This window comes from Monodelphis domestica, chromosome 2 (assembly GCF_027887165.1).
Source record: "Monodelphis domestica isolate mMonDom1 chromosome 2, mMonDom1.pri, whole genome shotgun sequence".
Classification (NCBI taxonomy): domain Eukaryota; kingdom Metazoa; phylum Chordata; class Mammalia; order Didelphimorphia; family Didelphidae; genus Monodelphis; species Monodelphis domestica.
The window spans coordinates 406,654,845-406,669,326 of record NC_077228.1 but is presented as its reverse complement, the minus strand read 5'-3'; the positions used below and the strand labels follow the sequence as shown (position 1 = coordinate 406,669,326).

The following is a 14,482-nucleotide window of genomic DNA, read 5'->3' as shown; positions in this document are numbered from 1 at the left end:
GGAAATAAAGAACAAATGAGATATTTTATTATGTGTTAATTGTTATATTCTTTCCTTATTAATAAGTATAAATAGTTTGGAGTTTGTGGTTTTGTTTTTTAAGATTTGTCTTACTTGTTAATTTTTGTTGAGATTATTATTACTTATATTATTATTAAATGTAAATTAATTAGACAAGGGCCCCTCAATGTGACACCTTTCAGTTACACCCAGGTTCATTTGAGTAATCATCTATTTTAATCTATTACTCTTAACCCAAATACAGTGATTCTGAATCATGAACAAATTATAGTACATGAATGTTATGGCATTCTCTTAGGGTATACATAATGATGAAGTGAGTGGTTTTAGAGAAACTTGAGAGAATCCCTATGATATGATGGAGAGTGGAGTGAGCAGAACCTGGTCAATAATTTGTATACTAACAATGACATCATAAAAACAAACAACTTTGAAAACCATTAAGAATTCTGATCAATGCAGTGATCATCCATAATTCCAAAGGACTGACTCCTGATGGAAAAAGCAATGGATTCATGATGAAGAATGAGAACATATATATATATATATATATATGTATATATATACATATATATATATATATTTAGCCATCATCAATGCAATAATTTTTTTCCCTCTCCCAATAAGTTGAGGGGACAGGTGGGAGAGAAAACAGTTTATTGTTAATTTTTTAAAGATAAAAATTTAGATAAAAAGAAAGAAAAAGATATTAGCTTGAATTTCCTCTTTCATTATATGCATGATCTTGAGCAAGTCTCTACCTCCTTAAGCTTCAGTGTCCTTATTTGTGAAAGGAGAGGGTTAGATTAGATGATCTTTAAGATCTCTTCCAACTCATCTATCCATGAATAAATAACATAGGATTTTTTTCAGACTAGACATGGTTAAATGTGTAAAGGAGAGAGTGCAGGGGTTGAAGTATTTTAGAGCACTGGGTCTTTCCTTTTGCTCCCTCAAGTCGTGGTATAGAGACCTGTTCTTACAGTTTATGGGTAAACTTGTCTATGGTCATCATAGAATAAATGTCCATACCTTTTCCTTATTTGACATATGTCTCTTAATATTTGTGGAGCCCTGTGGCCAAAATCTCTACCTTTAATACAAAAGGGTCACGAATTATGTGTATGAGGTAAGGAAGGACAATCTTTGAGTAGAGTCTAGAATTTTTGTTATTATTATATGATTAATTTATTCACTTACTCAGCAAAGATATATGTTTACATACATATGTGTATATATATATGTGTGTGTGTGTGTGTGTGTGCGCACATATACTCTACTACTCTTTTCAGCACTAAGGAAATGCAAAGATTTAACATTGTGGTAGAGGCATGGAAAGAGAGGACTTGCAAGCCAGGTCATGCAAGAAATAAGGCTGGGGACCTGTCTGTCAATCAAGGAGAAGGTTCTAAACTGCATGTTCCCAGGAAAAGACAGTTGGAGGAAAGCCAGGCTGAAGGAGAGACTTTCTTGGTGGCTGGCGGAGGGGAAAGAATCCCTGAACTGATTTTGTTAGCTTTTGCCCCAGGCTGAAGCACCCTTGAGGGGGGCTTCTGAAATTAGGCTGAGAGACCTTGGTGGCTTTGTGAAGAAGAAAGAAGATTTTAACTGTTGTCCTCCATCTCTCTGACTGTCCCTCTGTCACAGTTGTGACTGGGCTGATTTCTCAAACCCTCAAATTTCCCCTTATAGTTTAGGGAAACCCTCATCCCTCTTCCTCAGTTCTCTATCCTGTTGTTTCCCAATAAAATCCCTTATCTGAGAAAGAAAACAAGAATATCTTCATAGTCCATTCAGGGGGGAGAGGCAAAGCCACAAGCTTCAAGAAGAAACTGGGAGGGAGAAGCTGGAAGAAGGGAAGGGGGTGAGGGGGAGTGTATGTGATCTGAGAGTGAGGGGAGGAGGAACTTAGGAACAATATTGATCCATTAGCCATCACTAGAGATCAGTAGGCAGACCCCAGAGCATTCCCCTGTAGCAGCATCTCTCAGTATCTCTCTCATCAATCTCCATAACAAATAGGCATTCCTGAAGATTCCCCTTAGTATCAGCTCTATAGTCTCAAGTCAGAGTACATTCCAGTTAGTACAACATGAAATAGTGTCAGATTATCAATTTATTACAACATGTAGGGTTTTTTTCCTAATCATGAAGCTTAGCATTTATGTATGATAATCAATAAATAAAGTGCTTAACATGTCCAAGATATTGTGCAATACACTAGAAATATGAAGTATTTTTTAAAAAGGAAGAAAATTTCTACCTTTAGTGAATAGCGCTAGCCTGGAAGATTATGGGTATTCAATCATGGACAAGAGGATACCTCTAGTTTTTTCCTAAGTAAATTGTCCTCATGGTGAAATTTACAATCAAAAACTTCCTTCCTCCAAGCTATATGACAAAACACACCAAAACTGAGTCCAAATAAAAGGTCAGAAACTATTTTTTTTTCCCTTTGAGGACATATTCAAACAGTAAGCCACATAGCAGACAACTTTTTTTCTCTTCACTATTTATGAAAGGAGTTATTTTGTAAACTTTTAGCAAAAAGCTTTCAAATTGAGTCAAAAGTAAACAAGAGTTCCAAAATCAGGTCTTGTCCCCTGAGAGGAAAAACCAGTGATGAATGGAAAGAGTCAAATTTGGACTTGATTGTTAGGAAAGGGGGAAAAAAGGTGTAAAATCTTCCAAAGGAGAATGATCCAAAATGGAATGGTTATTCTTGTAAGAGTATCCAAGTAGGGAGAGACTATATGTATATATATGTAATATTGTGAAAATGAGATTAACTCCACCCTACTTATTCTTTAGATTTTGAGCCACCAGGAATGTAGACACCACCACTTAAGGATTGAGTGTGGAAGGGGGAATGTCTATGATCCAATGTGTGATAGCAAGTGACAAATCAGAAACAACTGACTTCCCTTGGGCAATCTAAATCCAAGTTTAAGCCACCATTAGTACACATAAAAGATGGAAGGAAGGCACAGGAAGTGATGCAAAGAACTGCCTTTAAATTTGGTGGCCACTTCCTGTGGGGGAGGGGAGGGTCTTCACCTTAGAACTTGACCTTGGAGGAGCTCTGGCTTCAGATCTCAGATTGCTTCCTTTTGGATAGCCACATGGTGAATGAAAAGGCTGACTCCCTTTCCTTGGCTTTTTCAGAGGCACTAGCCTCTGGAGAGACCCCCTATCTTGGAGGAGGCCTCGTGGCTGGAAGCCTTGTTAAATTTATCCTCTGCTCCTTGCTGGGGCCTCTAAATTTCTGCCTGGTTCAGACCAGGCCAGAGCAGCTATCTCTCTCTCTCTCTCTCTCTCTCTCTCTCTCTCTCTCTCTCTCTCTCTCTCTCTCTCTCTCTCTCTCTCTCTCTCTCTCTCTCTCTCTTTTCTCTCTCTCTTTTCCTTACTTTCTTTGTATTTGTAAATAAAGTACTTTAAAAACCATTCTGACTTGAGTAATTCATTGGGATTTAGTAATTAAATTCCTGGCAAACAAACTCTCAAATATTCAGTCCAACCATAATTTTTGCCCCTTAATATATATATGAAATGTAACATATATTACATTTCATTCAGATATTGATTGGACTAAATGTCCATTAAAGTCTCTTTTAATTCTAAAATTCATTGACTCTATGAAGTTACCTATTTTTTTAAACCCTTACCTCCCATTTTAGAATCCATACTGTGTATTGATTATAAGGCATAAGAGCAGTAAGGGCTAGGCAATGAAGGTTAAGTGACTTGCACAGGGTCACACAGCTAGGAAGTGTCTGAGGCCAGATTTGAACCAGGACTTCTTGTCTCTAGGCCTGGCTCTCAATCCACTGAGCCACCCAGCTGCCCCCTGAAGTTACCTTTAAGGTCCAAACCAAAGAAAATTGAAAACCATCAGGCCAAAGAAGCATCCTCAGACTGAACTGTGGTCTTATAATAAATGTCACCTCAGAGACCACAAGAGAAGGGGATTATGCCTTCTCTCACTTTCCACCAATATCACTGGTTGCTTGAACTGTCATTTGTCAACTGACCTTCCAGCCTGCTATGTTTAATATAGAAACCAATGAAAACTCAGTGACTAACCAATGAACAGTCCTGATATATTGTTTGGCTCTTACCTGGTTCAATGGACTTCAAGGCACAGTGATCTTCATATGTTTCTGGGTTGTTATGCATATATATATATATATATGCATATATATATATATATATATATATAAAAGATTAAAGATGAAATTGGGCAACTACCTCCTTCCCAAGAGATGATAATCTGAAGGTGTGTTTTTAAGTTGATTCACTTGTATCCCATCTTCATTATCCCATCTTAGATTTCTTTGGTGGAGATACTGGAGTGATTTGCCATCTTATTTCACAATTTATTTCACAGATGAAGAAAATGAGGCAAACAAGATTAAGTGACTTGCCCAGGGTAAGAACTACTAAGTGTCTGTGACTGAATTTCAACTGTGACTTCCTAACTCCAGACCCAGAATTTTTTTTAATTAAAAAAATTTCTTTTTAATTTTAATCTATCATCTATCATGTTAACCCCACAACTGAGAGTATTTTTTAATACTTGGATGAGGTATAAAAATTCCTAGTTGTGATATATAATGGTGATTCACATTCAAAACTTCAACACTAACCTCTAAGCAAAAAAAAAAAATTATGATCCAGATATGGGGCTAAATCTTCAAGAGAAGATAAAACTGCCTCTGGGTAAGGATGGAGTCTTATGAATCAGAAACCTTAAATTCTTAGAGGACTCCCTCTAAGCCACTTGTTTATCAGTCTCCAAAGCAGAACTTTGCCCAAGCTGAGTGGTAGTTTTATCTCTGGAGTGGAAAGGTGCTATAATAACTGTACCCAACACTCCTAATACTCCAAGAAATAGTAGCCACCAACTCAACCTAGTCACATGAAGGAAAGCAGAGAGTGGTACCAAAGGGAGGATTGGAAGCTATGCTGGTTGCTGCTTAAAGCCAGAAGCATAGACAATCTCAAAATGGAGCTGGGACCAATCTCATATCACAGAGATTATTTAGAACTGGAATCCCACTGCTTCTGCTATTCCCTTAAACATCTTGGACTCCCCAAAGAACAATAGACTGGTGCTCTGCCAAGGCAGCCACATGATGAGAGCAGTAAATGAAAGAATTAAGTAGGCTAAAAATAAGTAAGTCTGCTGCCTAGGGACCCAGATCTCTAAGCCATTTGCTAGAGTTATCTTTGTTTTTTTTTTTGGAGGTTCTGCCCAAATATCTTTATTTTTCTTCCACTCTGCAAGAAGCAGATGTGAGGTTTGCCCAGACTAGCCAATGCTTCATTCCCTAGGTTTCCACCTTGCATCTGAGCAACAGATTATCTTTATCCTTTCCCTTTTTCTTTTCTTGGTTCACTTTTCTTATCAGAATATAAACTCCTTGAAAGAAGAGACTATTTTATTTGCTTTGTTTGCATTTTCAGTACTCGACACAGAGCCTGGCACATAGCAAATGCTTACAAAATGCTTTTTATCTAGACAATTTGAAGAGAGCTAAGGAGGAAAGGAAGGATTCTGAAAGGAAAGGGTATTCTGAAAATGAACCTGCACATGTAACTATATTAATCCAAAGAGAAAAGTTCCTAAGCTGGGACAATTTCACACCCAAAAGTTTCTGAGAGCAGGAACCCAGTGAATCCTATATCACCCATCTGAAGAGACTGAGCCATTCCTGTAGCCGAGCTTTAAGTGGCTTGGGCACCAAGAAAGAGAAGGACCAGAGAGTGAGTGACAGAATACAAGAAGAAAACTGAAATATCAAAAATATCGATTTAAAAGAAAACAAACAAAAAAGTCCTCAATAAAAACCTAAAATGCAATCAGATAAACCAAGGCATGATTCTAAAAACAAGGGAGAAATGGGCAAAACTATAGACAGGAACCAATTAGCAAATGTTACATTCTGAAGGAAAGTGAAACAATAGGGGTTGATAAAAGAATGGGTCCTGTGAACTCACCAGAGATCATGGATCAATAAGAAAAAAACTCTTAATGGCTCAAAAGGAAAATAGAACTCATAAAAGAAAAAAAATTAAGAATAAATTTAGGTAAAAAATAAGAACTCTTCATTGAAAAGATAGAAGATTCCAACTAGAATCATAAAATGGAATTAGCAGACAAAGAAAAATCAAACCCATGATTACAAAGTGACTAAGAAAGTGAAAGAATAACATACTTAGAAGAACATCTTTCTAAGCAGAGGAGATTTTGGCAGGAGAGAAACAAAAGACAAAATGTTGAAATAATACATGAATTCTACACAAGCCAAATAATAAAAGTAATCTCATGTTACAGATTATTCTTATATGAAAAGTAAAAAGAGGAAAGATTGAATCTTTGAATGAAAGAACAGAGACTAGGGATTAAATCAAGGAATTGAAGAAAGAATCTAAAGGGCTAAAGGTATCAGGGAAATTTAGACTTCAGAGAATCAAAGTTGGAAGGGCTGAACTGAGGTACCATTGACTAACTTTCACCATCCTATATGTGGGCCAAATATTTTTGTGGGAGGGAGGAACACAGGAGAAGATTGCATTAATAGGAGGTGGAAGATAGAGGGGAGTGGATTATATCTACTGTTAAACTAAAACAAACATATTTCAATACAGTTCTTGAAATAATAGAGAGTTTATTGAAAAGAGAAAATATAGCATCCAGGAATAATGAATTTAGGTAATCTGTGAGAGTCTAGAAGAAAAATATATAACAGCAATCTTTTTTTTTTTTAACATAATAGAGCAGTAATTTTTTTGGTATCTATAACTTATAATTCAACTATTTTTCAGAACATATTTCAGTACATTTCCCTGAACTTGTTTCAATACAGCCTTTCTCAGAACTATTATCTCAATATTTCTTTATTGGTAAGATTATCATAACCTAGCTACAACCATAACATTGGCATCACAATAGCAGAACAATCAATTTGGTAAGGTTCTGGTATGTGTACTTGTTTTTGGCAGGAGCTAAGGAATTTTAGAATATTACTTAAAACAGTGTACAATTATACTATAACTTTCCTAAAATCACATTATGTTACAATTACACTCTTATTCCTTACTATGCCTACTGTGCCTAAGGTTGAAGAATGAAGAAATGAGTTTTATTGTCTATTGATAAGATAGTAAAAATATTAGCTAGCATTTACATAGCGCTTTAAAGATTGAAAAGAGATTTAAAAGTATTATTTTATCATCACAATAACCTTGAAAGGTGCTTTTATAAACCCATTTTATAGATCAGAAAACAAACAGAAGTTAAATGACTTGTCTAGAGTCATACAGTTAGTATCTGAGACTAGAGTTGAACTTAGGTCTTCCTGATTCTATGTCCAGCTTCTTACACTGTACCACCTAGTCACCTCAGTAATAGATAATTAAGGAATCAGGAGAATGGAATTAAAACAATGACTTCATGGAACTTAGACAAGGAGACCCAAGAGATGCTCTCTCCTCTTAGAGGGGTGGGATGCAGTATAGTTGAAGAGCATTCCTATAGAAGAGGAGAGGTGAGTCAATGGGGGGACATTGGGATCTCCAACATGGGTTTAGCTTGGTAAAAGTTTGCTAATCATGAGTCTGCTTTCTTCCTCTTCAAAAATACAGGGCTTCCCCCAGCTTTTGGGACAAGAACCCACTAGTTGACAAAAACTTCTGCGAAAATTGAAAAACAGTATGGGAAAAATTAGCTTTTTAGAACCATATCTCACACCCTATCCAAGATAAATTCAAAATGGGTAAATGACTTAAATATAAAGAGGGAAATTATAAGTAAATTAGGTGAACATAGAATAGTATATCTGTCAGAACTATGGGAAAGGAAAGAATTTAAGACCAAGCAAGAGATAGAGAACATTTCAAGATGTAAAATAAATAATTTTGATTACAATAAATGAAAAAAAAACTTTTATACAAACAAAACCAATGCAACCAAAGTAGAAGGGAAGCAACAAACTGGATTTGAACTCAAATTTTCCTGACTTTAGGCTCTATGCTCTATCTACTGCACCACCTAGATAATAAATGTTAGTTGATTAATTGACTTTAGGGTAAAATATTTTATTAATTCATTTGATTATCCCTGAAAACCTCTGAGATACCTACAAAATTTCAAGATTGATAATCCTTTTACTTAGGAAACAGATTTAAAGCAGTCACATATTTACCTAAATACTACAACTATCCTGGAAGGCAAGTGCAACTCAGGAAGCTGAATCTTCTTGACTCTAGGACTGGCACTCTGTTCACTGTGCCATCTAGCCCAGTAAGTAAAGGTATGATAGAGGATAAACCAGAGTTAAATAGACAATAAAGGTCCAAGGTTAGATATGAACCTAGGTTTTCCTGATTCCCAAGTTCAGACTTCTATCCACTGTGCTACCTATAGGCCTTTAATTTAGCTTTTTAAAAATTTCATGCATTTCAATTTGGTTCGATTTCCTTTGCTCCATTTAATTTGTATTTATTTATTTATTTATTTGTTACATTAAAAATATCCAGTTAACCCTCCCTCCATCCCCTTCCCCATTGAAGAAGGCATCATTTGACAAAAATATATATATATATGCATATATATAAAACTATGTCTTATTTCTATTTTTCAATTCTTTCTCTGGAGGTTGAAATATACAATTTATTCTTCAAACAATATTTCTGTTGCTGTATATTATGTTGTCTTGGCTCTGCTTGTTTCAGTCTTTATAATTTCATGTAGGGTTTTCTATGTTTTTATGCCAGATGCTGAGCTATCAGGTATATAGCAATGAATCCTTGATTACCAAAACTCAAAACTAGCCCTCAATCCTATTCTAAAAACAATGTTTAAATCCTCTACTCATTCTGCCATGGTTCACAACCCATCACTTTAGCCATCTACTGAATATAGACTAGTTATACTGTAATGAGTAAAAGATTCAATCTGGTTCACCATTATTATGAAGTCTTCTAGCCACCATAATTCAAATTGCTATTTATATACAAAATAACTGCTTCCAAATAAGAGATTAGATTTTTTGCTTTTTGCATAAGCACCTTATGCAATAAAGGGAAGAGAGGCAGAATTCCCCTTGACATCATTTTCTAGGGATATCTTAATTCTTATTTCTCAATAACATTTTGAGAGAAGTTCATATTTTTTCCCGAATCAAATCCTAAACTTTATTTCTTTTTTTTTTCTTCTCAACTCCATTGCAGGTTGGTCCTTTTGCTTTCTTGCATAAAAATCATATCGTTTCCTAATTTCTTGTTTAAATGGACATTTTGTCTGCTCTCCTCAACTTTCCATCTATTACCCTGTTACCTCTTATAAATTTGACCCATCCTTTAAAGTTCAGCTCTATGATGCCTTTCCTGACAACCCCAACCTGTACTGATTTTTCTTTATTCTAATTCCTAATATACATATAAAATTATCAACACTTATATTTTTCTGTTTTATATGTATCCATCCTAGTTTCTCAACTATCTAGCCTCAGGTCTTTATTATCTATTTGCCTCTGGTTGAACCTCTATCTTAACATTACTTACTGGGCTGGGTCTACCTTGGAACCAATATTTAGTATGCATACTAAGACATAAGGCAAGGGTTTAGGGGAGTAAAAAAAGTGGAGTAGACTACCTCCAGAAGCAGAGTTCCTAGATATGGGAGGCTTTTCATCAGAGGGCAAATGACCACTTTTATAGAATCTTATAGAGGGAATCCCTGAATGAGGAAGGGCAATGCTATGGCTCTATGATTCCAAGGCAGGCAGCATTGATACAGTGAAATGAATAATAGCTGGGTTCAATCCTAGGTCTGCCATTTTTATTCATACGATCTTGGTCGAGTCACCTGTCATTGTATCATCTCTTAGATGTTTAATACCATCTTTCATTCAGACAATGAGAATTATTAGAGGCATCTGGAAGATTGATCCCCAAAGGCTCTAAGCTATTCTTGCTTCAGCAGCATATATACTAAAATTGGAATGATACAGAGAAGATTAGCATAGCTCCTTCCTAAGGATGGCTCCCAAAGACTCTAAGCTAAGGTTGGGAGAAGTATCAGGTGAGATTTCAGTTGAACTTGAAATGAAAGGTGGGACTTGATGTATCAGGGAAGGGAAAGAGGACTCTGAACAAGAGGAAAGGTGTGAGTAAGATCTACAGAGGCAGGAAAACACATGATGTTTCAGGAACATATTAGTAATTTAATGATAGAGAAGATTTATTTAGGGGAATAGTGGGGGGAAATGGGACATGGAGGTTCTTGAATATCTTCTGGTATGCTACTTATATAATAATTTATCTGTTATTTTTCTTAGGATCATAGATTTAGACCTTAGATGTCACCTGATTCAATTATCATGTATTACAGATAAAGGAAATTAGGCCCAGAACAGGTTAAGTGACTTATTCAAGGTAACATAGATAGGAAATGGCAGAGCCAGGATTCAAATTCAGATTTACTGATTCCATGTTTAGCCCTCTTCCCATGTTTCCTCCTTTTTATTGTCACCTAGATTATACATTTTCTGAGAGCAGAGATAATTATATATAGAATTATATAAATAATATATTTATAATTATAAATATAATATTATTATATAATTATATAATAATAATTCCTTATAATAAAAATAATATAAAAATATAATAAAAATAAAAATCCTTCAATATGTTTAGTACTTAACCCAGAGTTACTTATTTATAAATACCTAATATTTGTTTTCTGAATTCATTGAATGATTTTTAATCCCTATTATAAAATGATGGAAACTAATGTAATAAATTTAAACACTGACTTTGAAGGTCAACTGAAACAAACTTCCCAGAATGTAGTTGTAAATTATTTTTATTGTATGAAAAAGAAAGGCTTTAGAAACACATACAAAGGAAATTTTGATTAAATAAACTAATGAAAAATATCAAGGACTCCTCAATAAAAAATATGCCAGGTAATTGATAATCTACACTTCTACCCTGAGAGGTGAGAAAACATTTACCTATTGAGTGACTCAAATGACAAAACAAAGCACATATTTTCAAAATGTCCTGTTGACATCACTCCTGATGTCTGTTCCAAATTCATATTTTGTACTCTTATCATCTGACCCAAATAGCTGTTATTCATTATACAGGGGGTAAATATTGAATCATTTTATTCTGAAGAGATGCTGAATAAGTCTCAGCAGAGGCGTGATAGAAAGTAGATGTGACCTGTGACTAATAGACAGGAAGGATGTCATGGTTCTATGTGTAGTTGATGGGAAAGCTTAAAGTTTAATGTGATGACCTGAATAGTGGTCCAGTTGTTCAGGCAGAAACTGATCCAAGCAAAAACACAGAAAAGTGAAAGCTAGCCCCCCCAAACTGAATCTGAAGAAAAGTAGACAAAGTTATAACATTTCACAAAGAATGAGAGGAGGAAAACTTAGGAGAGTAAAGGGTGTTGGGGTGGATTGAAGGGAAAATAGCTCAGGATTTCATGCCAGAAAAAGAATGTCAATCAAGAAATACTCAAATGAGTGCCAGCTATGCTCCAGGTATGCTAGGGATACAAGTAAAAAAATCAAGAAAATCCCCATCCTTAAGTGTTCTATTCTAAGGAAGGGTTAGTGGTGGTGGTGGTGTTAGAATATACAATATCCAAAGAAAAATAAATATAGGATATATATATGTATATGTAAATATATGTATGTATAATACAAAAATATGAAGATGGGCTGACACTAACAACTAGGAGAATGGAGGAAATTTCTTAAAGTATGTAGCTATGGTATTTGAGCTGGCCTTGAAAGATGGACAGATTGTAAAATAGAATCTCTAAGATAAGTTATTATGGAGAATATGAGGCCCTTAGTTAATTTTGCATAATTTAGGTAAACAAAAGCTTTTGCAGCAGTGACCAGAAAATCCATACATTTAGAGACTCTGACAAGCCTTATTATTTGGCCTGTCTAATTTTGAAAAATCTGATTTCTTTTGAAAGATCTGATTTCTTTCTCATATATTTCATTCTGGAATCATATAGCAATTGTCCACACATTCAGAAAGCATGAATACATTGGAATATATTAAAAAATTCCTTATTCTAATCCTTTGCCTTGCTCAGAGAATAAATTCAGGGTTGAAGAGCTATCCTGTAAGATTTTCCCAGTTACAATCAACTTTATTGCTTTCCTAAACCATGGGTAAAAGAAAGCATAAATCAAAGGGTTCATGGCTGAGTTATAATAAGCACACCAACAAAGGATTTCATAAATATAGGCAGGGGTGATGAAGCCCACAAAAGCATCAATCATTGCATCAATAGAATAGGGTAACCATGAAATCAGAAATGCAATCACAGCGATGCCCAGTGTTTTTGCTGCTTTTCTCTCCCTTTTGGCCACTCTGGCTTTGTAACTCTCTGAGGATAAAGATTCCCCTTTGCTGCTTGTATTTTCAATCTTTCTGGCTTGGATTTTTGCTACAAGAAAAATCTTTGCATAAAGAATGACCATAACTAGACTGGGAATGAAGAACAACAAAAAATCTACCAGCACCCAATTTTGATTCACATAAACCTGACAGGTCCCTACACAGGTAAGGGCACTTATTAATTCTTCAAGCCCATCATCATTGGCACCTGTGTAGAAAACAGAACCACTGTAAGTAATGGGGATGATCCAGGAGAGAGCTATACACAGCCCAGAAACAGAGACTGTGAACTTGGTTGGATAGATCAGAGGGTCAGTGACAGCAATATATCTATCAATAGAGATGAAGCACAAATGAAAGAGGGAAGCATAGCAAAATGCTGTATCACCACAGCTATGAAATGCACAAAAAGTATCTCCAAAGTACCAGCAACTCTCCACCGACCTCACCATACTGAAGGGCATCACAGTGGCTCCCACCAGAAAGTCAGCACAAGCCAAGGAGGCAATGAGGAAATTGGCTGGAGAGTGCAGCTGCCTGAAGTGAAGGATGGAAATCATGACCAGGAGGTTTCCAAAAACTGCAAGCACAGCCCCAGAACCAAACACCACATAGAGGATCAGTCGGGGTCCCTGGGAGTAGGGATTTTTAATGCAGGACCCATTTACATTCTCGAAGCAGAACTCTACAGATGCAGGCTGAGACTCAGAGCTTCTACTCATAATTCTCTTTGAGATTTGGGAGAATCTGTTATCTTGATGATCATGAAATTCTCAACTCTCCTACAAAAAAAGAGAGATTAAATTTTAATAAAATAAATTAAATCCAATTAAATTAAAACTCTAAATTATTATGTATAATTGCAAGATGAACTTATAATGGTGTTTTCAGTAAATAAGTGAAAATCAAGTACATTATTAAGTTTAAACACATCAACCTTTGATGTGCAGAAACAGGAAATACCAAACCTGCTCTTACCATAGCATCTCCTCTTTATCTTCTGGTCTGGGACCTCCTGCAGCTTCTCTTTGTCAAAAGCTGGGAGATATAACATGATAATACTGCTGCTGAATCACCTTTTATTCGAGTGGCCTCCCTTATGTTGTCAGATTAGACCCAATGCCCAAAGCACATTCTACTTTTAGGAAGTTTGCCAAAGAAATCTCATCTCTTGAAAACCTGTAATATAGAATCCCTGTAGTGTAAGGTGTGAATTGAGAGGATAAACTTTTTTTTTTTAAGGAATCATTATCAAGGAAGTGTTCCTACAAAGATACAGTTTATATTCCTGTAGCATATATGCACACATATCCATATGTATAACACACACATGTGTACAATGCACACATGTGTACACAATACAGGTACCTTTCTAGGATGATCCACATATGCATATCCTTGTGTGTAGCCTGGTATAAGTGTACATTTACATGTATACATATACACATAATGTAGCACTGATCCAGAAATGACTGAAACTATATATAGTGTATATATACAATTTATATACTATCTATCATCTATCTATCACAGTTTATACATTTGTATCCATTTCATGGGTTGTCTAGGACAAAATAATAGTTACCAGGTTGTTGTGGACTTTATATGATCACATAAACTTATGTCTATAAATATTTTATATATAACATAATATATAAAGATATGTTATGTACATATCTGTGTACACATACACAATGCAATATAAACACATATTTTATAGAATAATTCATATGAACATCTATTGTACAGCATGTACATGCACCATGCACATTGTATTAAAGAATGGGTTAATTTGTATATGGAGGGGTTTGAGAGAGGGAAAAGGAAGGAAACCCCCTTCAAAAAGCGGGGTACAGGGGAGTCAGCTGATGTTTAGGATTGGCTCAGAGAGAGGAGAGGGGGTTTGAAGATTTCCCCCTTCTGCCTTCCCTTCTTAGCTAAAGCTGTTCTCCCCAGTTCACTCTTGTCCCTCTTGCCCCCCTCCACTACTTGAGACCCAAAAGGTCTCCCCTTGATCCAT

The 14,482-nt window shown here is 35.6% G+C and overlaps 1 protein-coding gene and 1 pseudogene across 1 annotated transcript; one reads left to right on the top strand and one right to left on the bottom strand.

Annotated features, from left to right (window-relative positions):
- The first annotated feature begins 9,997 nt into the window (after positions 1-9,997).
- LOC130457716 (U6 spliceosomal RNA) lies at positions 9,998-10,095 on the top strand (annotated as a pseudogene).
- A 2,033-nt stretch (positions 10,096-12,128) lies between these two features.
- On the bottom strand, positions 12,129-13,184 carry LOC100031219 (trace amine-associated receptor 6-like). Its single transcript, XM_001380498.2, has one exon. It carries the CDS (start codon positions 13,182-13,184, stop codon positions 12,129-12,131), a length of 1,056 nt encoding a protein of 351 aa, XP_001380535.2.
- Positions 13,185-14,482: the final 1,298 nt, after the last annotated feature.